The sequence below is a fragment of the Neurospora hispaniola genome (genome assembly GCF_033458365.1).
Source record: "Neurospora hispaniola strain FGSC 10403 chromosome Unknown B0T23scaffold_6, whole genome shotgun sequence".
Classification (NCBI taxonomy): Eukaryota; Fungi; Ascomycota; class Sordariomycetes; order Sordariales; family Sordariaceae; genus Neurospora; species Neurospora hispaniola.
In genome coordinates, this window is record NW_026944411.1 from 2,879,617 (window position 1) to 2,902,350 (window position 22,734).

The 22,734-nt window shown below is 52.1% G+C and overlaps 4 protein-coding genes across 4 annotated transcripts; 3 read left to right on the top strand and 1 right to left on the bottom strand.

The window, feature by feature from the left end:
• Window positions 1–807: 807 nt before the first annotated feature.
• On the bottom strand, window positions 808–4,950 carry B0T23DRAFT_201589 (P-loop containing nucleoside triphosphate hydrolase protein). Its single transcript, XM_062833397.1, has 5 exons — window positions 3,325–4,950; window positions 2,374–3,264; window positions 2,246–2,318; window positions 1,457–2,192; window positions 808–1,391 (listed from the first exon to the last, which is right to left on the bottom strand). The coding sequence occupies exons 1-5, from the start codon at window positions 4,594–4,596 to the stop codon at window positions 947–949; spliced, it is 3,417 nt and encodes a 1,138-aa protein (XP_062691141.1). The 5' UTR covers window positions 4,597–4,950; the 3' UTR covers window positions 808–946.
• Window positions 4,951–6,813: 1,863 nt separating this feature from the next.
• B0T23DRAFT_321709 (uncharacterized protein) lies at window positions 6,814–10,694 on the top strand (the record flags this gene model as incomplete). The annotated part of the gene is made up of 5 exons (XM_062835253.1): window positions 6,814–7,400; window positions 7,461–8,183; window positions 8,245–9,998; window positions 10,054–10,383; window positions 10,465–10,694. The coding sequence occupies 5 exons, from the start codon at window positions 6,814–6,816 to the stop codon at window positions 10,692–10,694; spliced, it is 3,624 nt and encodes a 1,207-aa protein (XP_062691142.1).
• Window positions 10,695–12,505: 1,811 nt separating this feature from the next.
• B0T23DRAFT_406616 (fumarate hydratase mitochondrial precursor) lies at window positions 12,506–14,186 on the top strand (the record flags this gene model as incomplete). The annotated part of the gene is made up of 2 exons (XM_062839119.1): window positions 12,506–12,899; window positions 12,973–14,186. 2 exons carry the CDS (start codon window positions 12,506–12,508, stop codon window positions 14,184–14,186), a joined length of 1,608 nt encoding a protein of 535 aa, XP_062691143.1.
• A 3,641-nt stretch (window positions 14,187–17,827) lies between these two features.
• Window positions 17,828–20,248, top strand: B0T23DRAFT_385469 (malate synthase, glyoxysomal). The gene is made up of 3 exons (XM_062837536.1): window positions 17,828–18,186; window positions 18,263–19,659; window positions 19,728–20,248. The coding sequence occupies exons 2-3, from the start codon at window positions 18,320–18,322 to the stop codon at window positions 20,014–20,016; spliced, it is 1,629 nt and encodes a 542-aa protein (XP_062691144.1). The 5' UTR covers window positions 17,828–18,186; window positions 18,263–18,319; the 3' UTR covers window positions 20,017–20,248.
• The last annotated feature ends 2,486 nt before the right edge of the window (window positions 20,249–22,734 follow it).

The window sequence follows — 22,734 nt, forward strand, 5'->3', positions numbered from 1 at the left end:
ACCCCCCAAATTCATCGCTGATCATCACGTACTGTACACTATATCCGCTTCTCCATCTTTCGACCTACATAGTGTAGACAGTACTATGTACGGATCTTCTATGGTGTTGCGGCCAAGTTAAACCCGTAAGTACGAAGTAGGTCACGTCGCCGCCTGGACGATCTCTGGCACTTAAGTGGCCATACAGAGAACCACGAAGCTTTGCTCTTACACTACTACTATGCAGTAGTGTAGTGTAGTTCGTGCTCGTACGGTACCTAACAGGGAGGTATGTAGTGTAAAGCATTTGCTCACAGCCACAGTAGTGTAGTGGCGCAAAACGCGAGAATCCACATCGGGTGTTTAAACAACAGAGCAGCTCCGACGAAGATACTATATATTCTCTGGATGTCCGATGGAGACATACACTCAGCTACACTAGAGGAGATCCAAGTTCGGCAGGCAAGTGGCGCAGACTGGGCGTCTCCGCGTTATCCACCACAATGACGGTTGTTCCCCGCTTGTTCCTGTTGATCAATGGATACCTTTACCATGGCTCGCATGACATGTATGGATACCTACCCACCTCTCCCGTAGGCAGTGGTGTAGCACCGAGTTGGTGGCTGGAGTCAAAAGTGTATGCTCGAAGAGAAGATAAGAGACACGACAGTAGGAGTAGAGATAGGTAACCGCCAGATGGGACTGAAATCAGATACAGCACCAACATCGACTTACATCGTCCTAAGCAAAAGAAAGGTCAAGTAGTCTTTGCTTTACCGCGAGCGTCAGACATAGATAGGAAGATGAACAGTGAATAGATCTTGAAAAGATATCAAGTAGACAGACAACCACCTATACAAGCCCCTCCCAACTCCAGAATAGCAAAAGAAGCCACATAACCGATCCCGAAATCATCGATTCCTTTAAACAATCAACCCTCCTTCTAGCCCATTCAAGTTCAGCCCTATTAAGCCTGCGAAGCATCCACCATCGAAGAAGCCTGCGAAGCATCATCCCTCGCCACCTGGCTCGCAAACGGAATTGTCCTGTTCAACAATCCTCTCTGGATCGCTGCAAACTTTCCAAAGTTCATCTTGACGGTTCCCTCGGGGTCGACATGCTCGCCAGAGATAATGGTATGGACCCTCATGCGCCTATCGTATCTGAGCCCCGACAGCAGCTTGGGCGTGATCAGGAAGTACTGCGACGTACGCTCGCCACAGGCAATCTCGACCATGCGTTCGTGCACCATGCGCTCGTTGCGGGGGTCCATGCCTTGGTTGATTTCGTCGACGACACGGAAGGGGGCTTGGGCCATTGATTGAAGGGACATGAGGTAGAAGATGGTCGAGACAGCGCGCTCGCCGCCAGATTGACGGTGTTGGTCAAGTCGTTGGAGGGCTTCGCCTGCTCTGTTGGGTGGAAAGGAGTTAGTGGTCGTGAGAGAAGGAAAGGGGAAGAAGAAGGGGAAACGTACCGGAATCGGACCTTGATTTCGATGGCCCATTTCTCGAAATCCTCGTCCTTGTGGACGCCAACTTCTCCCGCGCAGCTGATCTGTTCAAAGTTGTACGAGAACGCATCGTTGATCCTGCTGACAAGTTCATCCAGCCTAGGCTCCCACTGGCTCCTGATGGTTTCGATCTTGGCGTTCACGTCGGCTAGCTGGGCTGCGCGGCGCTCATGGTTTGCTTGCTCGCGTTCGATCTTCTGGGCCCAGTCCTGGTACTCCTTGAGCGCATGTGGGTTATTGGCCTCAATGCCGTCCGCCAAAGTCTCCTGCGCCCTAAGATCACTTTCAACTTGTTCTAGAGTCGTAGCCTTCGCCAGAGCAGAAAATTCTCCCCCACTCCTCTCCTCCTCGCTGAGGGCTTCTTCGGCAGCTGCCTTTGCCTCGGTGGCCCGCTGACGGATCTCGGCAATTTGCCTTGAGATTTCACTCAGGGCTCTTTTCTCGTCTTCCAGGTTCTTGATAATCTCGGTGTTCTTCTCCTTCAACACTTCAAAGTCAGACTGGGCTTCGATGAGAAGCACCTTTGCTTCCTGAAGGGCCTGATACGCCTCTCGGATGCCCGAAAGTTTCGCTTGATGCTGTAAAACGGCTTCGGCCGTTTTGAGAACGGCGCGATCGTGCTGCTTCTCGAGATCGGCCAGTTGGGCCTGAGTTTCGATGAGCTCCTGCCTCTTATCCTGCTCGGACCTCTTCTCGGATTCTAGAAGTCATGTTAGCAAGACGCATGGCTAGTTCGGGTCAACGAAAACCTACCGATCTTGTCAGGGAGAGCTTGCCAAATGCTGTGTTCCCTTTGTAGCTCGTTTTTCTCGGCTCGTATTTGCTCCTGTTTGTGCGTGTCAGTGGATTGGAACCATGAAATTACAAGCCGGGTAACGTACGAGTTTATCCTTGATTGTTATTATCTCATTGCGCAGTACATCCATGCGCCCTACCAACTCATCATGTGTCTGTTTCAATTCCTCGCGTTCGAAGCGGGCTCTATCCCTCAGACGCTCCAACTCCCTCTTCACGGAGTCATCCACCGGCTTGTCTGTCCAGAACTTGCCCGGACGGACCTGCATAACGCGAGTTGATACGGCATTGGGGCCGTATTCTACACGGCGGTTGCTCATGTAGGATTGCTTTCCGGCAGCGAAAAAGCGTATGCGGCCGTCCAAAGTGATCTTGTGGTATTGTTCTTCCGAAATATCAGCAAGTCCAACTGCGGTACTGTGAAGTTTTTTCTCGGAGCACAACATGGCCAGTACTGGGCTTGGACCTTCAAGACAGTCAATGATGAACCCGTCAAGACCAAACGCGTTGAGTTCGGCCTGCGACGTAGGCCGCCTGAAGGAGTCGACGTCGGCTTCGCAGCATCGTAAAGTGGCAGAAAGCCCCATTTTGTTGATGACTTGGTCACTGAGCGTCTTGTGATCCTTTCTGGTCTGTGACGTAAAGCACAAGAAATCACTCTCCTGCAGAAAGGCTTGAATCAGGTTGGAATAACGAGGATCCTTGACGGAGCAGGTCAGCATCGGGGGTCCAAAGACCTCCTTCTCAAAAACGTTCTGGTTCTCCTGGAGCCATTCCCAGATCCGGGCAGCGTCCCTGTTAGCCTGTTGCAGCTGGCTGAGTAACTGACCCTGGTGAGAATCGAGAGCCGCTATCTTCTCCTCCGCCGTTCGGATTGTCCTATTTATTTCTCTCCCTTGAGATTTTAACGTCGTCACTTGATCATTCACTTCCGCGATCTCCTGTTCCTTATCGCGAATCACATGCTCTTGCTCTCGCTGTTAGGTGTCAGCATGGTAACAAGGTCACTCGATCGCCGTCAGGAAAGGATTACTTACAATCCGCCTGTTCCATTCGGCTGGATCAAAATCCCTGGGGTTCTGTTTGTGCTTGGCTTCCAACTCGGTGATCTTCTTACGGATCTTGCCAAGTTCCTGCCTTCTAGCCGCAAATGCGCCTTGTTCCGCTTCAAGCTGACCAGCGAGGTTCCTGACTTTGCTCTCAGCCGCCTCGATTCCTCTGACAGCATTGTCAGCATCTTTTTCGGCGTCTCTCAACCTGGCTGTCCTGGTTTCGACAGCGGCTTTAACCCCCTCCACGTATTCCTGCTTCTTATTAACCGCCTCCAAGGATGGAGCAGAGTCTCGCTGGAGTTGGTTCAGACGTCGTTCTGCTTCCTTCTTCTTCCTTTTCTCAACGTGAAATTGTTCACGGGCCTCGTTATAGGCAACCACAAGCTTCAGCTTTTTGAGTTTGGCAATGGCGGCCTCGTACTGTTCCTTTTCCCGCAGCCTCTCGACATCAGTCTGCAGAGCTGCTTGGCGCTCCTCCAATCTCTTGATCTCCTCGCCGCTCTCGTCGGCACTGCGCTGGGCTTCTGCTTGGACCCTGTAGTGGTCTTTCAGTTCGCTTTGCCACGCAATCATTTCTTCCGGTGCGGCGGCTTGCAAAGTCTTTTCCAGCAACTCGACCGGAGTGAGGCCAGCAAACTCGGCCACTTTTTCCTGGGGCAAGAATTGACAAAGATTGTCGATTTGGATGCGTAGCGACTTCATCAGTTGGCGCACTTCCTTGTGAGTCGCTTGCTCACGGTTGATGGTGAACCTTGTTTTGTTGGTCTCTCGGATGATGAGCAGACCGACGACGTAGTTGTCCTCTCCGGGTTTCCCCTGAAGTTCCACCTCGATCCTAGCTTCGTCCTTTCCGTGCTTTACAAACTCTCCGACGGCAGTGGCGCGGCCCAGTACACTGGAAGGAAAGCCTAATCCCAAGCAAATAGCACAGACAAGCGAGCTCTTTCCGGTGCCGTTGGGCCCAATGACCATGTTCAAACTCGGACCAAGAAAAAACTCGGCCTCGTTGTAGGTGACGAAATCCTTGAGTTTGACACGGACAATGGCACCAGGCTGGAATCCGGAACTGCTTTGGCCATTTGGCTGGGGTGATGCCGATGCTGTAGGGTCCCTTCTCCTCCGTGACCGGGCTTGTGGCCTGTTGCCGTCAATGTTGTGTGAACCATCGCCTCCTCTGAGGTTGAAGCTGCTGAACATCTCGTCATCCGTTGGATCTGGCTGTCCCGCGGCGGGGAAGGACATGGGCTCAAACGCCATGCTCGCGGGAATGTGAGATTGGGGCGAAAATAGACGGGTTCCGCTGCAGAGGCTGGCAAAGATGGTCTCGCGTGTGGAATCTGGGCATATTCCAGCGATTGAAAGTTCAGAATCAAAACCCGGCCAGAGGCTGGACCTGGACCTGAGCCTGGACCACCTGAGACAAATCTGAGGCGAGAATGGATCAGAACCAATGGGACGGCGGAAGATGCTGGACTAGTATGATGTGTTGAAAACTGGCACAGAACCCAAGGCTGAGGATCAGACGGGGACGTAAAGAGATACAAGGGACGGATGTCGTTGAACAAGTCTAGAATGGACGCGACAAGGCGCGTTGGTCAATCGAGTTTCCTGAATGGGTCGTTGCGATAGTGGAGAGCAAAAGAGACGGGTGCGGGTCGCCAGATCACGAGGGGGCGTGGCTCGTGCGTTGCTGCCCCTGCCCGCTGAAATTGGTAGTTATGCATCTTATGCACCTGGCCTGCTGTAGCTGTCTATCTGGTCCAAGCTTCAGGACCCTTGTGCATCTTGTGGCTTGGCGTCCAGTCAATTTTCTGTACAGGTTAAACTTCCCGACTTCCTGGCATTGATCACGACCACCAGACTCGAGCTGCTTCTCTATGAAAAGCGGTGAATTTGATTTACCAAATATCCATCGGCGCAATGACCACTTGGAAATACCGCTTAAGCCATTCTACCTCTTCGGAAAGACCTGCTGTTGACTCATGTTTGGGCTTATCCATTCCTCCCATTCATATCAAGGCCACTTCCCCGGCTGCTTCGCTTTATCCTCGCCCCAAGCTTATAATGGTTTCTTATACCTGGTTTTTGGTCGGAATCCCAACGTTTGACAAAATAAGGGAATGAATAGATTACCTCAGAAATTCACGGCAAGTTGGTGCCATGGCTGGCAATGCACCGCACCTTTGACGGAGTTGAATGGCATACAACGAACGTCCACTGGAACACCGCAACAAAGCTTACTTTCCATCTACAGATGACATTGGCTCCCTTTTCACGAGTTCATGGTTATCAAGTGTATCTCTCGTCCAGGTATATAGTCTTTGGAAAGTTTTGTCTGTGCAGGTGTACAACCGAAGACTGCCTGCTTCCAACCATATTTAGTATATGTGTTAATGGGCACTCCAATCTTTGGGCTTGACGAGACATATGCCTTCAGGCGTTTTCTTTCCAGCTAGAGAGCTATCAGGGTATCTTACTCGCCCAATTTCAACGTATGGGGTGTAATCAAGGCGAGTTCATGAGGGAGTGTCTTTGCAGACTGACAATGATAAAGGGAATGAGTGGAACAGGGGGGCCGGCAACTCGAGAGAAACTCCCTCCCAACAACCAACATTTTGGAACCTTTAACTTGGTCAAGCCAGGAAGGCCAATGTAATTCCGGGTCATGTTGTTGTTCGTCCCATGTCACTGGAATGGTGCCGGCCGGAGTATCGTGGTCAATCAAGGGCAGGCGGTTGCCGGGGAAATTGCTCCTTCCATTCCAAAGACATCGACTCGGCGGGCCCAAACATTGGACGGCCACGCAAAACCAAAAACCTGAAAGTTACGACGGCTGGTCCGGTCCGTCAAGTTCAAGATTCCCACAGCCAACAAATTCTGAAGTACAGTATTGTAAGTACCGGTAAAGTCGTCCCGCCCCAAATCTGAAGTGCCAGCCGCAGCCTCAGACCTTCCACCTCCACCCTTCCCGTCCGCCTCTTCACCTTTTCCTCACCCTCTCCTCACCCTCCACTCTCCTCACCTCCATTTTCCGATACTTCTACTTCGACCTACCGCGTCCTCGACATCCCTCAATTCTTGCACTCACACTTGCGCAAACCATCCCATTGGGTTCAACCCAATTCGTCTCGGGATTTCCTATCTTGTTGCTCGTGTCTCTCCTTCTTCCTCTCCTGTTGCGCTCCTTGGCATCGCCAGTTCGGCATTGCTCTTGCCTGTCGTCTGTTGTTGTCTGTATCTACCTAGTCTCACTCTCCCTTTTCAGAGAAGAGCCCGCGATCGTACTGAACATCTACAGCCGCCCATCGCGACTTGATTGCTTCGTTCACGTCGGTCGTCCTCCACCGACATTGGCGAGGCTCTACTATCCTTCCATGCTTCGCTGAGTCTGCCACCATGGACAATCGAACGGGCTCTCGTGTTTCCGTCCGCCAACCCCTCGGCGACGCGACCAACAGAGCGAACATTGCCGCAATGCAAACCAGCTCGCGACCCAAGCTCGAGGCTAACGCAAAGTCATGGAAGAATACCAACCGCAGCAAATCTAACCCTCCCATCATTACCGACATCCCTCTCGTTCAGCATCATATCGTAACCATCCCTGCTCCAGTTGCTGTACCGGATGTCCCCTCCATGAGCCGCCTCCGCCACCCTTCTTCACTTCAGCAGATGAACACCCAAGCCTCTGATGCGCGCCGTGTCTCGCAATTCTCCAATGTCTCCTCCAATGCGTCCATCACACGCCTACAAAAGACCCATATCGGTCCATGGCAGTTGGGCAAGACCCTGGGCAAAGGTGCCTCTGCCCGTGTTCGCCTTGCGCGCCATCGCACCACCCACCAGCTGGTCGCCATCAAGATTGTAGCCAAGAGCACTGCCCACGTTACGCAAGCTACGAGTATGGCGAACCTGGACCGAGTCGACTACCGGAAGCCAAGCATAAGCACCGACGGGGTCCGCCGAATGCCCCTCGCTATCGAGAGAGAGGTTGCTATCCTGAAGCTCATTCAGCATCCGAACATCATCAAGCTACACGACATCTGGGAGAACAGACAGGATATGTAAGACAAGCATTGCTAAACCCGGTTCTTGGTGATTGGCTTGGCTAACATCTGGTCCAGCTATCTTGTCACGGAGTACGTCGAAAAGGGTGACCTGTTTGACTTCATCAACTGGAACGGCAGCCTCAACGAAGAGGAAGCGATTTTCTACTATCGGCAAATCATGAGCGCTCTAGAGTACTGCCATAGCTTCAACATCTGCCATCGGGACCTGAAGCCCGAAAACATCTTGCTCAAGGCAGATGGCCAAATCAAGATTGCCGACTTTGGCATGGCAGCCCTGCACCAGGAGCCAACCCATCACCTCAAAACCGCTTGTGGCAGTCCTCATTATGCTGCCCCCGAGCTGCTGAAGCATCAACCCTACAAGGGCTCAGCCGTGGACATCTGGGCCATGGGAGTTATTTTGTTTGCCATGTTGGCTGGCCGTCTCCCCTTCGATGACAGTGACATGGACACTATGCTTCAAAGGGCCAGAAAAGGCTATTACAAGATGCCAAACGAGCTCTCTCGAGAGGCTAAAGACCTTATCCGGAAAATCTTGGTCGTCAACCCATTGCAACGCATTACCATGAAGCAGATGTGGAAGCATCCCCTCATCAAGAAGTATGACTATGTCGACGATTATCAGCAGAGCGATGGTCAACCGCAGGACGTCTTGAGGAACGCAGACATTGGTCCCATCCCGGAGAAGGAAGTTGATCCCCAGATTCTCAGACAGCTCAAGGCCATGTGGCATGCCTATTCAGAGGCCCAGATCAAGGAGAAACTTGGTCAAAACAAGTAAGTCTATGCCTCTTTCATCCAATCTCTATTCACCCCTCATGCTAACCTTGCGCAACAGACCAAACGACCAGAAGGTGTTTTACTGGCTTCTCTACCGGCATAGACATGCACAGCTCGAGAACTATAACAACGACATTCCCATTTCGAAGAGCGATTTCCACCACTTGAAGCCCCCTAACTGGGGCAAGCGCATCTCGACCTGCGAATTCACGCAGTCCTCTAGAAACGGTCATGGGAGAAGCATTTCCAAGTTCACTGTCATCTCCAACGTCGCCGAAGTTAATGATTCCGGCACTGTCAGGAGCTATGATCCTTACAGAGCGTCACAAGTTCTGCGCAATTGCGCTTCAGAAGCGAGCCACGCAAGGATCATTGTCCACCGCAATCCCTCCGAGCCAGGAACCCGGTCCAATACGTCGAACATTGCCCATTCATACAACTCCTATACTTCTTTTGGCGGTTCATTCCGTAGGCGGCCGAGAATGAACTCTCAACGCACAGATACCACGGGGCGCTTGCGATCGTCCATGGGATCTATGGGTTCACTCAGAAGTCTCAATGGTACACCCCGTGTGCGGGCAAACAACCGATCCAGAAGGGGTGTTGATTTTTCCAGCATTCGTGCCAGAGACCGACTCCAGGCTCGTATCCGCGAGAATGTGCGGGCTGCTCCGAGCAGTGCAGCGGGAAGTAGTGTGGTCGATAGACGTAACTCCTGCAGGCAGCAGCAGAGACAGAAGGCCGCAATTATCCATTCTGCCGACAACACTCTGAAATCAAGAGATGAGACGCTCATCTGGGACGAGGAACTGCAGCAGCTTGGCTATAGGATTGCAATGGATTGCGATGAAGCATTCCGTAGCTCTCTTGTCGGGTCTGAATCTAGTGTTGCTGTTAGCGGGTCTCGTGAGAACAGTCCGTTTTCCCTCTCCCTGGGTGCATCTTCGCCATCTCCGCAGCCAGAGTCGCCGACGGCACTACCCCTCGAACAACAAGCCGTCAATCATTCGTGGGTGAACCGGCCTCTTCCTCCGATCCCATCCATCGAAATATCTCCAGTTGTAAAGCAGACATATGGGGTAAACCTCATCCATCCAGCTCCTCTCAGGATTGAGCGACTTTCTCTAGGCAATTGCGCCTCAGCCTCACAAACTCTTGTTCCAGACCGCCGCATTGTCTCGGAGCCTGCCTACACGACGCCTGCCAACAGGGACCCCCGACAACTACCGTCCATAAATGAGACGGCGTCCGAAGACTGGACGCGAAATGCTTCCACCAGATGGGCCTCTCCTGACACACCATCACCGGCTGAGAACAACAAAGGGCTGGACTACCTGGCTAGAGCCGAGAACACTATTCGTGTGGTCAACTCTCCTACGGCAGGCCCCGTCCCTATGCCGGAACCTCTTAATGTCCGCAAGGTCTCCAGGGCGACCCCAGCCGCGTCTGGTGAAAGCAACTACCGCAAGACGGCCTTGTCGAACATCCCTCCTGATTTCAAGGAGAACTGCCCGCCGGGAACACAGCAGGAAGAGCAGGGTGTTGGCGATAACACTGTCAATGCTGGCGCTCCAGCTAAGAAGCGTGTCCCGTCTTGGTTCAGGCGGTCCTCCAAAGAGAGCACGAGCTTTGCCACCACCGCCAATACGGCCGCGATTCACAACGATAGCACCATCATCTCTGACATTCACCAGCAACTGGACGGACTTGAATCACAGTCTAGTGCTAGACCAGACCCGTATCCGAACAAGAAGAAGGCCTTCAGCCTTGCATTTTGGAAGGGATCCAAGAGCGAGAACTCGTCGCCTACAGGTAAGAATGACCTCTGTATGTATGTGGAAGCTTAACTTACTGACACTAGATGCAGCATCGACTTTTGATATCAGCACCAGCAAAGAAGGCGGTGGGAAGAAACACAAGTCCAGCAAGAGCGAGTCGAGAGTGGTTAGCGGCGCGACTTCACAGAGCTGGGGTGAGGGCGAAGGGGTTGGCCGTCAAATTGAGGTTCAGCAGAATTGGCTGGCCCGGCTGTTCCGGGTCAAGCCTGCTACGCGACATCTGTGCTTCTCCATGCCTAGACGGCGGGCTCGGCAAGAGGTGGCGATCCTGCTCAGGGAGTGGCGCCAGTTTGGCATCAAGGATGTCGAGGTTGATAAGGAACGCAACATCATCTTTGCCCGCGTGGGCGCCCAGAATGGTAAGTCATTTTTGTCTGGTGTCCGGCCTCAGGACTGTGAGGAGACATGGATATGCTAACGTTTTGATGTTCGATGTCCAGTGCACAACGTCAAGGAGGTCTCGTTTGCGATTGAAATCATGATGGTAATTGAGCATGGCAAGCGTAACCAGCGAACCCAACTCAGCATTGCGCGTTTCACGCAGGAGAAGGGAGCAGCTAGCAGCTTCCACAAGGTTGTTGATGCGATCAACGTGGAGTTCCGCAACCGCGGGCTGCTTGTCACCGACAAGCGCAAGACGCAGATGATGATCAAGACACTCAACTCTTGATTGTATCCTATGCGGACCTCACCTCTCGCCATTATTGCTCACACTCTTCTTTCACCATTGCAGTTGCTGCGAAGTCGACATTGACGGCGTGCTGTTGTTTCCGAACAAAGGCTCAAAGCATATTATGCTGTCTTTCTGGCGGGCATTGCAATTTTCTATACCCATCTTATACTAACGTTGTTTGGGGGTCTTATCATGTTGCCTTTGGTGTAAACGGAGTGATGGGGCACTTTGTTGGACTAGGATTGGATGTGAGAAAAATCGTCTGGAGTTTCAGGATGGCGAATGGATACGGGTTGTTAGTCCTGGTCGTATAGAGGGGGGGGGGTGAGGAACAGTCCTTAGGTCTGTTACAAAGAGAATGGGCAGGGGTAAGAAGTTGTTTGTTTACTCAAAAAGGGGGTGGTGGTGGTGAGGAACAAAACAACGAAGCGACAGATCCGAAGATGCCCTCCGTCTTTCCTTACGTAATCTTGGCATTTGGCGGCTATGGTGGGGATGGTGGAGCCCACTTGATGAGTGAGTCGGCTTGACAAGCTGTGCTCATTGGAAGTTTCGTTGTCGTTGAGAAGAACGACGTTCAGGAGAAGATGGAGATGGAAAAGGGGACGGGGAACATTCATGATTTCCTTTGACAGGAGCTACTACCTTTTGTTATCTTTTAATTGTGGTCTTGAGCTGGTGTATGGAGCTTGAGATGCTAGAAGCTTGTAATATTTATGTATCTTCCATGTCTAGGAGTCAGTGCCGTGGTAGACCCAAATAAAAAAAAAAAAAAAAAAAAGGTGTTAAGTTTCAATGAGAGGTTTTCGAGATTCAACTAAGAATTTCAACGACACTGTTACCTTGATGGTTTGTTTGTTGGTCACCTCAGATTGGTCAATGCCAACTGTTCCCTTCTGCTGTTCGCGTGTGAACGGGGTTCCGATTGGGCGGTGATGGGTAGTAACCGGGGTGGCCCGGCCGGAGCTAGGGTAACGGACCAGCGGGTTGCGGGCAATTCTAGGGTTTATAGTGAGCGCAGACCGCTGCTGCCGTGTTTGGGGGCCGCGAGAGGGGGAACAGGCGGGATAGCGGGACACGCGGGACTGGGCAGTGGACGGGCGGCCAGGGGTTGTAGCTCGGGCTTCAATTGACAGGAGGTGACGACACGGCAGAAAAAAATGGAAGCTCTGAGACGACGTTCGTTGTCCTGCTGGCGGACGGCGGGACGGGACCTAAGTAGCCATTGCGCTTCTCGCTTCCGCTTCCCGAGTGCTGGCGACTGACCCGACGAGGAGGGTTCATGGGTTGGTTCCATATTCCACGAGGGGCCCATGGATGAGTGCTTTTTATCAGCGCGCGAACGCGTGAATTTCCGTGATTGCCTGTTGTTCCTGAACTTGTTAAATATAATAATATCTCAAGCCTCCCTATCCTCCTCCCTCCGGAGCTGCTGTTTGTGACCTTTCCTGGTGCGTATATTCCTTAATTTAGTTGTTTCCATTTGTATGTTTACTTTCTTGCATTCTCTTGATACCCCCATCATCTCTGCCAACGTCACTTTCTACACCTTCTTCATTGCCCTGAGTATTTTATGAGTAGTCGCATCTCCATTGTGTGGGAATACCTACTACTATCGTACTACCAGGTGTAGTGTCGATTTCCCCTCCTCATCATCATCATCTGACCACAAGTCGCATCTCCTGCTCTCCAACCGACCGACATACCCCGCTATCACCAAGCTTCCAGACCACCACCTTCCGGTGCTAGCCACACGCATACGAGCACAGTTCGCTTACACACGCTCTCCCAATAGAATATTAGTAACCATGCTTCGATCGATGCGCACTGCCGGCCGCCTGGCCAAGCCTCGGGCTGCTGCTGCCGTTGCTAGCACATGCCTCTCTGGCACCGCCCGCCTTGCTTCAAATGTCGCCAGCTCCTCGTCCTCCTCCAAGGCCGCCGTCAGCTTCTCCGTTGCTTCCAAGACCTCTGCCCGTTACTTCTCCAGCTCCTCCGCCATGGCCAAGAACACCAGAATCGAGACCGACGCCTTTGGCGAGATTGAGGTCGAGGATGACAAGTACTGGGGCGCCCAGACCCAGCGCTCTCTGAGCAACTTCAAGATCAACCAGCCCCAGGACCGCATGCCTCCTCCCATCATCAAGGCTTTCGGTATCCTCAAGGGCGCTGCCGCCAAAGTCAACACGCGCTACGGCCTTGGTACGTGAATTCCCTCTTCTTGGGAGCTCTGGAAGAGCCATGCGCGCAGAAGCTGACCCTTGGCGAATTATAGACCCCAAGATTGCCGAGGCCATCCAGCAGGCCGCCAAGGAGGTCGCCGACCTCAAGCTCCTCGACCACTTCCCTCTCGTCGTCTGGCAGACCGGCTCCGGCACCCAGTCCAACATGAACGCCAACGAGGTCATCTCCAACCGTGCCATTGAGATCCTCGGCGGCGTCAAGGGCTCCAAGAAGCCCGTGCACCCCAACGACCACGTCAACCGCTCCGCCTCGTCCAACGACACCTTCCCCACCGTCATGCACATCGCCGCCGTCCTCGAGGTCGAGGGTGAGCTCCTGCCCGCGCTCAAGTCCCTCCGCGACGCCCTCCAGGCCAAGGTGGACGAGTTCGAGGCCAAGAAGATCATCAAGATCGGCCGCACCCACTTGCAGGACGCCACCCCCTTGACTCTCGCCCAGGAGTTCTCTGGCTACGTTGCCCAGCTTGACTTCGGCATCAAGCGCGTCGAGGAGTCCCTCCCCGACCTCCGCCTGCTCGCCCAGGGCGGCACCGCCGTCGGCACCGGCATCAACACGTACATTGGCTTCGCCGAGGCCATTGCCGAGGAAGTCACCAAGATGACCGGCACCGAGTTCAAGACGGCCCCCAACAAGTTTGAGGCTCTCGCCGCGCACGACGCCCTCGTCCACGCCCACGGCGCCCTCAACACCCTGGCGGCCTCCCTGACCAAGATCGCCCAGGACATCCGCTACCTCGGCTCCGGCCCCCGCTGCGGCCTCGGCGAGCTCAACCTGCCCGAGAACGAGCCCGGCTCGTCCATCATGCCGGGCAAGGTCAACCCCACCCAGTGCGAGGCCTTGACCATGGTCTGCGCGCAGGTGATGGGCAACCACGTGGCCACCACCATTGGCGGCATGAACGGCCAGTTCGAGCTGAACGTGTACAAGCCTTTGATCATCCGCAACTTCTTGCACTCTGTCCGCCTGTTGGCCGATGGCATGCGCTCGTTTGAGAAGAACTTGGTCCACGGCTTGACGGCCAACGAGGAGAGGATCGCCAAGATCATGAAGGAGAGTCTGATGCTGGTTACTTGCTTGAACCCCAAGATTGGCTACGACATGGCGTCCAAGGTAGCCAAGAATGCGCACAAGAAGGGCTTGACCCTCAAGCAGTCGGCGCTCGAGCTGGGCGCGTTGACGGAGGAGGAGTTTGATGCCTTGGTGAAGCCTGAGTTGATGATTGGTCCTCAGCCTTATAAGGGTTAGGTCTTCTGACTGTTGATTGGTCTGGGCAGGGGGATGAAGAGGGAGAGGGAGAGGGAGAGGGGGAAGGGAAGGTGATGATGATTTGTAATTCTATGTAGAATGAAGCCTCAATGATACCATTTTGAAGTACATCTCTTGAGTCCTTATTGTATTCGACTGCTCCAAGTGAGCTGCCTGGCGTGCTTGTTGAAGATGATGTTGCGTGGTATGAATTTACGGGAGCTTGTAAGATCTTATATCCCTTCTATTCACTTCCTCGTTGCGCCACGAGGGTAGCATGTTTCGCGATCCAGGCAAAGCAGTTCAGGAGAGGAGGCATCTAAGGCTAAGTAGGTACCCCCTTATGTCCAAACTTCCCACTTGTCAATCAACTAGCACTCTTCTCCCTGCCACACTGGGGTTATCTTGGCAGACCTGGGCTAATGAGCAAAATTCGAGATAAATGGAACTAGATGAGATGGGATAGACGGGATGAAACATATCAATCAGTTCAATCCCAACGATCTCGTCGGGCCGAGCGGACAGTTCTCATCCGAAGAATTGAGTTTCGAAGCAACTCCAGAACGGAAGTGTGATTGAATGTTTGTGATGAAGGTCTCTTGACTTTCCTGAGAAGTATGCCTTGATGCGAACGTAAAGGGACCTTGACACGAACTTGAAGAGATCTTGAAAAGTCATTGGAAACTAAGTGCTTGAAGAGTGCTTGGAGTTCTTGAAGAGTCCTTGAAGAGATGTTGCCCCATGATACAGAGACTAATTTCGTAGAATCCGCGACGTCTCGTCCCAGCGCTGAACCACAACCAATTTCATTCCTTCCGCTCTCTGCCTACCTATTCCTGAGATCGTCTCTTCGCGAAGACAGATGGTCGTACGAGAGATCAAAGATTCTCATCCTTACGTCTTTCTTTCTTTCTTTCTTTCTTTCTTTCTTTCTTTCTTTCTTCTTTCTTCTTTCTTTCCAACTCTTCCTGGTCTCGTACTTACTTCGTCTCCTTTTTTGCCCCTAGATACTCCTGAACCTTATTTTCTCCTCTGCGGTCTTTCTTTGTTTTCGCAAAGTGTGCCTCGTCATGTAATCATGTGCAAAGGTAACGTTTCGACAGCTGACATTGGGCTTCTTTTCTAGAGACTTTACCGGTTGCCTGCGGTGAGTACCTACAGATGGAACTGAACTGTCTGTACCTACCCTTTGACCGAATCCGAAAAAGCATATGTAGCATGTGTGTACGCTGCCTATGTGCTGCCATGTATCTCGGTAGGCTATGCTATGCAAGCTTGCCACTGCGGTTGGTGCAGTTCCTATGTACCTACGTTTAGTACGTTGCATGGTTGATGCAAGGTATGATGTTGTTTCGGACAATCGGTGTCAGGAGGTGGGTTTACGCATTTGCAGTTGTGAAGATGGTGAGCGTAACAAGTCGACTTGGCGAAGTTGGTGAGCACGGTGAGATCAGTGGACCGCATGTCGAAGGATCGGTACGTAACAAGTTCGGTAATTGTGGAGCCTCCCGCCTCCCGCGTCCGGACCGGCCGGAGTTCGGGCCTTGAGCCTGTCTGTATGTCAACGCCCGTCTCGGGTTCCCAGGTGCCAGATAGTTCAAAAAGTGCTGGTTCCTGGATCGGAAGTGGCCAATTGATGATCCCAGTCGCAGGCGGCCCCCCTCCGGGAACCGACACCCGTCGGTGTTAGTTGAGTTCGCAGTATTTCTTAAAGATTTCGAAAGTTGAGCCGACGACTTCCAGTCCGCTGGTACACTACTTCCGAGCCCGGAGGAGCTTCTTATGTCCGGTCTACGGCAATAATCGGACATTGTCATAGTGTACCAATCGACGTCCATCGCCGATAACTTGCCTCGAGCTTGCATAGTGTACACTACTACAGTAACGGTTCAAGGTTGGAAGTACTGTATTTGCCTTTCTCGTGATGATCGCAGGTGATCACCACCTCGCGATTGGCGAGAACCTTGAGAGGCACGATGTTCCTGGCAGGCAAGAGGCAAGCTTGGTCTAACCTTGTCAAGTTGACTATACCCCGTCGTGCCCGTCAAACCCGTATCCAAATATGGACCTTATTCGGGCCTGGGGAACTTTTTGGGCTTCATGGTTTTGGCGTTCCATACAGAGGTCCATTCCTATTTTGGGTCACGGTCAGGACAGAAGGGTCTGTGATTGGACTGGACCTGGGTCACTACGTATGATCGATCCTTGTCTTGTCTCTGTCTTTCTGCTTTGTTTGGATTGTCGCTGTTTGAATCGTGTAAGTTCGGAGTCGCGAACTTCTCGTGACTAGACACGGACGACGTGGATCGGAAAGAGTCGGTAAAGTGTCCATGAACCCTGTTCTCCCCACACCCGAAAGGAGTCGACCTCGGCTCTGCGCCGGCAGATCGGAGACAAACCCAAAACATGGGGATGCATTCCCGTTGGTCGTCCAGTGGTTTGTCCCCTGGACACCCAGTGGCCAGTCGAGTGATAGCCAGTGGCACTCTTTTTGAGCCCCGGATGGATGGCGGGGCAAGTCGCCGGGCCTGGGGAAGTTCCCTTGCAAGGTACGCGGAACGGTGGACGAAACAAAGCGTCTCCAAGCCAAGAGAAAGCTTGTCGAAAGCGAAGCAGGGGAGACTTGGAGCACAGGTATCGAGCAAACAGGGGAGCCTAGAAAAAGAACCTAAGTGGGAGAAAGCTGGACTTTATCTCGTCAGCTGACCTATTGATTGGTGTCATTCATAAACGATATCGGAGCCGGGTATTTTGTTGAGCTGATGGAAATAAGGACTGAATGTCGTTGAATGTAACTCAAGGCCTGACAATTAATGTCTGGTTTGTAAGCAGAGAGAGACGAGAAACCCAGAACTTTATTATGAGTTGAGAAAGCGATCAAGTTGATAAGAAGTTGATAAAGCGAGCGAGTCTTCCTTCTTCGGGTATGGAGCTCACCAGTCCCGCGTTAAAGCGTGACTGCAAGCCGCCGTAGTCCCCCACAAGTTCTGGGTGATTTTGGCGGGCGGACCCCGCTCACATGGCGGGGTTGGCCGGTAAGGTACAAGGGTACCTCATTTCCCCTTCGTACCGATGACCTCACAGCCGGGACTGCAGTGGAAATGTACCGTACGGTAGCCGTCACATGTCAAAGTCGATTACCCCGACATCCATTACATACAGCTTTCATTCTTTTGTAAGATTGGGTGACCGGCCGCTTCTTGACGAGATGATGCCTTTGCTTGAAGCTCAAGACGTCCAAGTCGAACAGAGGGATGAAAAAAAACATGAGATAACGGTCATTGAAGCAGCAATTAATCGTTTACCGTGAATGCCGCCTTTTGGCGAGGAGTGGATGCGGGACAACAACAAACCACCTGTGCTGGAGACATGGAGAAGTACAATGGAGACTCGACTTACACCGGTATGTTACAGCAGGTGGACGATTCGTGAAAGGATGAGCATCGATTTGCCTTCCAGGGTACCATCGTACCTAGACCGGGACAAACCGCGAAGAGCCACATGGGAGACTGCCCCTAGCCCGAGGCAGGTATCTCGAGATGCGAGCTGATAAGGACAACCGCAAAAGAGCCGAGATATCATTAACAGTCGGTAACACAACCCCGCCAAGGGGGCTCCATCAAGTATTGCCGAGCCATCGACAAGATGCATGGCCCCGGTTCTTTTCGTCATGCCTCGTTAGGACGGCGTTAGTGTAAAGTGCTCGATAGACGGACATCAAATGGATCCAGAAACCGAGTTGCCTAGGTGAGTGACTCAAGCCCAGATGGGAAGTGGGTTGAAAGGCATGGGATCTTCACGAGACCTCTTCAAGCTATCAATTCCTCCAGACAGATAAACAGACTCCTCTCCCCTTCCTCCTTTTAGCTCCCTCTTCTCTCTTCACTGTCCCAAGTTATCCTATCCATACCCCATTCATCCAATCTGTCTGCCCCTCCACCACCTCCTCCGGCAAACATCATCCTCTCTTCACATCCTCGGCACTTTTCGGTATTAGTTTGTATGTTTGCTCTTGACATTACTTAATAGTTCTTTGCTCTGAACTTGATTGCTGACTTTCTGACCTTTTTCTCAAGAACGATTTCATACCATTAGCATTTTCTTTTACAAAGATACCCACCACATATTTCACAATGGCTTCCGTCGAGACTCTTCTCCAGGGCGTCACCATCAGCGGCCCCATTGAGGAGCACCAGAGGAAGATCCTGACTCCCCAGGCTCTCTCCTTCGTCGCTCTCCTCCACCGTTCCTTCAACCAGACCCGCAAGAACCTCCTCGAGCGCCGTCAGCTCCGCCAGGCCGAGATTGACCGCGGTGTCCTCCCCGACTTCCTCCCCGAGACCAAGCACATCCGTGAGAACCCCACATGGAAGGGTGCGCCTCCCGCTCCCGGTCTCGTCGACCGCCGCGTCGAGATCACTGGTCCCACCGACCGCAAGATGGTCGTCAACGCTCTCAACTCCGATGTCTACACCTACATGGCCGATTTCGAGGACTCCAGCGCCCCTACCTGGGCCAACATGGTCAACGGCCAGGTGAACCTCTACGATGCCATCCGTCGCCAGATCGACTTCAAGCAAGGCCCGAAGGAATACAAGCTCCGCACCGACAGGACTCTTCCCACCCTCATCGTCCGCCCTCGTGGCTGGCACCTTGAGGAGAAGCACGTCACCATTGACGGCGAGCCCGTCAGCGGTTCGCTTTTCGACTTTGGTCTTTACTTCTTCCACAACGCCAAGGAGCTCGTCCAGCGCGGCTTCGGCCCCTACTTCTACCTCCCCAAGATGGAGTCTCACCTTGAGGCCCGTCTGTGGAACGACGCCTTCAACCTCGCCCAGGACTACGTTGGCATTCCCCGCGGCACCATCCGTGGTACCGTCCTGATCGAGACCATTCTCGCCGCCTTCGAGATGGACGAGATCATCTACGAGCTCCGCGAGCACTCCTCCGGTCTTAACTGCGGCCGCTGGGATTACATCTTCTCCACTATCAAGAAGTTCCGCAACCACTCCTCCTTCGTCCTTCCCGACCGCTCCTGCGTCACCATGACCGTTCCTTTCATGGACGCCTACGTAAAGCTCCTCATCCAGACCTGCCACAAGCGTGGTGTCCACGCCATGGGCGGAATGGCCGCTCAGATTCCCATCAAGGACGACAAGGCCGCCAACGACAAGGCCATGGAGGGTGTCCGCGCCGACAAGCTCCGCGAGGCCCGTGCCGGCCACGACGGTACTTGGGTTGCTCACCCCGCCCTTGCCAGCATTGCTCTTGAGGTCTTCAACAAGCACATGCCTACCCCCAACCAGCTCTTCAACCGCCGCGAGGACGTCAAGATTGGCCAGCAAGATCTGCTCAACATGAACGTCCCCGGCTCGATCACCGAGGAGGGTATCCGCAAGAACCTCAACATTGGTCTCGGTTACATGGAGGCCTGGATCCGTGGTGTCGGTTGCGTCCCCATCAACTACCTCATGTACGTATATGCTTTCTCCCCCATCTGCTTAGCATCCACCATCATCATCATACTAACAACCACAACAGGGAGGATGCCGCCACCGCCGAGGTTTCCCGCTCCCAGCTCTGGCAGTGGGTGAAGCACGGCGTCACCACCGCCGAGGGCAAGCGCGTCGACAAGTCGTACGCCCTCAAGCTTCTCAAGGAGCAGACCGACGAGCTCGCCTCCAAGGCTCCCCAGGGCAACAAGTTCAACCTGGCTGCTCAGTACTTCGCTACCCAGGTGACTGGCGAGGACTATGCCGACTTCTTGACCTCCTTGCTTTACAACGAGATTACCAGTGCTGGTAACTCGTTGCCTGCTTCCAAGCTCTAAATGCCGAGCTCGGGATATAAGGTGCAAGACGGTGATGAGGGTGGAAAGGGAAAAGCAAAATTGTACGGACATCAAAGTACGATGGATGACATGAGGGTGCTTTGATGATGATGAGCGATGTGGATTTTCTTATGATCTTACTTTTCTTTGGGGTTCCGGATATATCACATCATATCAGTTTAGGCTTTCTGGTTTTTTCTTCTTATCTTGGGAAATTGAAACTTTACCCTAATAAGTCCTCTCGTGTCCAAGTGTCTGTTACAGTCATTACCCCCACTCGTGCATGCGACTGATAATGCATAACAGCCCATAGATGCCCACAGCCGGCCATCCGTAACTATTCAGTATAGGCAGCAGCATGACCGCTAATTGCATGGCACATTGTCTTGCCGAACAGGTGCATATCTCTATGCATTTATTGGCACCTCTTTTTAGGGAGCCTTGAGGCCGGGGCCTAACAGCTATACCAACTCCACCAGTCTCCTCAAGTCTCTCAAAATTTCCTATCGTGCACTATACGCCAGATATTGGGATAAGGGTATTTTATTCTCGACATTGTTTGCCATGACGACTTTCCCAAGTCCAGACACTACCTCTACATTTCTTCCTTGTCGTCATCCATTCAGTCATGAGGATAATTGACCGAACCACTGCAGTGCACACTGCCTGATAAACACTATCTATGTATACCTACTGACTGCAAGATACAAATAACGAATCTCACACGGATTGTGCTCGGCAAGTGAGCAGCACAATAAGCTAGGTAGAGATACCAGCCAGGAAATCACCTCCGTTCTTGTCTTGGGGTAGAGTCAGTCAGTTCAGAACACTAACTCCTGCTCCTGTCGGGTGAGGTCTCAATTATGGAAAGAAACTGAAGTCAGACTACTGGAAAGTAGAAAAAATCACCCGACAGCCTAACTGTACGGGAGCCTAGGACTTTACTTTACCTCTACTCATTAGGTCTTTGGAGTCTGGTTTGATGGCTGTTTTTTTCTTTCTTTTTTTTTTTTTTTTTTTTTTTTTTTTTTTTTTTTTGGGGGGGGGGGGGGGGGTTGTTTGTCTAGCACTCGTGTACGCGATGCTTTCATGTCTGATTTCTTTTCCTTCACTGACCCCAATCCACACGAGAGTCCTCTTGGAAAATCCTTGTATTCATCGTGTGAATGGTCTTCCTCGCGTCAGTTGAGATTGAGATCCGATGAAGTATTTTGAGTATTTCTCTTCGTCTTCATCATCCCCTTGATTAAGCATCACTTACAGCATGAACACCGGGGAAATGAAACTCTTTTCCTCACATTCCTTCAAACCAGTCCGTTTGTCAATTCCCATACAGACGTGTTCCATTGGCAATTACATACACCCCGCACCGTGAAAGTGTTATTGACAGGTGCGCTGTAAGACTTCAGTCCTTGGTGTCTTCCTCTATTATTTGAGCCACTGTTTTGACCTCTCGTTTTCAACATGGCCGTGACACCGTTCAAATGACCGACCGACCGGTGGACAACAATGCCGGTTCCCCTTTACTTGCCAGTCAGTCACTCACGCAGTTCACTGCCGCGTTTGTCTACCCACGAGAATGGAATCCAAGCAGCGGCATTGACTGCAGTGCAAAGAGTGAGAGAATATCAATCCACAAACCCCTGCCCCGAAAAGGGCGAAAAAGGGGAGAAGACAGCAAGAAAGTTGAGTATGACAAACGCAGGTACCCGTCGAGCTGGGGTTTGTGTCTTCAGCCGCCGCCGATTTTGTCAGTCTGCTGCCATTGACTGTTCCTTTGCGTTTTCGCCCTTTTGCTTGTGTCCACTGTGACATCTTGTTGCTTTTTTTTTTTTTTTTTTTTTTTTTGCATTGTGATGAGTTAGCGCATGAACAATCAGTTATAATCGTGACGTTGCTACCAATGCAATTCGTCTTTTTTTTTTTCTTTTTTTCTTTTTTTTACGAAGTTGGTTCTCTGCAGCTTGACACCAAGCCGTGGCAGGCTATTGTTGGTGCATTGCCAATGTGTGTGTGAGAGACCTGACGTTCGGAAGCGCAATTGATATGCAATATTACTTTCCACCCCCGGTATAATAGACGTTTTATGGCTGCCGAAAATACTGTCTGTTTTCATCGATGTCCGCGAATGCACACCTTCAGCTGGCAAGGATGTCGAGCCGGGATGGGAGGTTTACTTGACTCTGTGTGTCCCTGTCTTTTTGTGCGACCCTGATCCTCTCCCTTTTCGGTCAGTAGACCAAATTGAGAGATCTCTCTCACCCAAGCAGGGGTGATGGTGGGTGTGGCGTGGGGGAGAAAAGGGGGGATAAGGTAAATATCCGTATGACCTTGTTTTCCCCAGTTTGTTCGTTTTGTTATATGTACGTAGTTGCAGTATGCGATCATGGAGTGGGTGCGAGTCCTTGACTTGAAGACGGAGCAAACTGAACCCCACTGCGTTTGTTTGCTCATTTCTTCCGAAAATAGGAGATGATGCATCTCATCGAGTTCATTGAGCAGTGAGAAATGGAGTGAAGAACAGGGAAGCAAGGGGAAAAAGAAAGTGGAAATTGAAAGAGTCCCGAGACAAGTCGGTGTTATCTTTCGGACCTGTGCAAGTATCTGTCCGGTTGGGGCTTGTAAATGTACTTATGGCGAGAATTTTCAGAGCACCATGTTTCCAGTGAGCATTAAAATGATGACGACGATAGTGATAGAGTCCCCTTCTTTGCTGTT

What these genes read in the sequence shown, in the direction of transcription:
- B0T23DRAFT_201589 (XM_062833397.1), bottom strand. Translation starts at nt 4,596, where the DNA reads ATGGCGTTTGAGCCCATGTCCTTCCCCGCCGCGGGACAGCCAGATCCA. An exon ending in CCGAATGGAACAGGCGGATT is followed by an intron (nt 3,265 to 3,324) that starts GTAAGTAATCCT and finishes GACACCTAACAG; the next exon opens with CGAGAGCAAGAGCATGTGAT. An exon ending in TAACAATCAAGGATAAACTC is followed by an intron (nt 2,319 to 2,373) that starts GTACGTTACCCG and finishes ACGCACAAACAG; the next exon opens with GAGCAAATACGAGCCGAGAA.
- B0T23DRAFT_385469 (XM_062837536.1), top strand. Translation starts at nt 18,320, where the DNA reads ATGGCTTCCGTCGAGACTCTTCTCCAGGGCGTCACCATCAGCGGCCCC. An exon ending in GTCCCCATCAACTACCTCAT is followed by an intron (nt 19,660 to 19,727) that starts GTACGTATATGC and finishes CAACCACAACAG; the next exon opens with GGAGGATGCCGCCACCGCCG.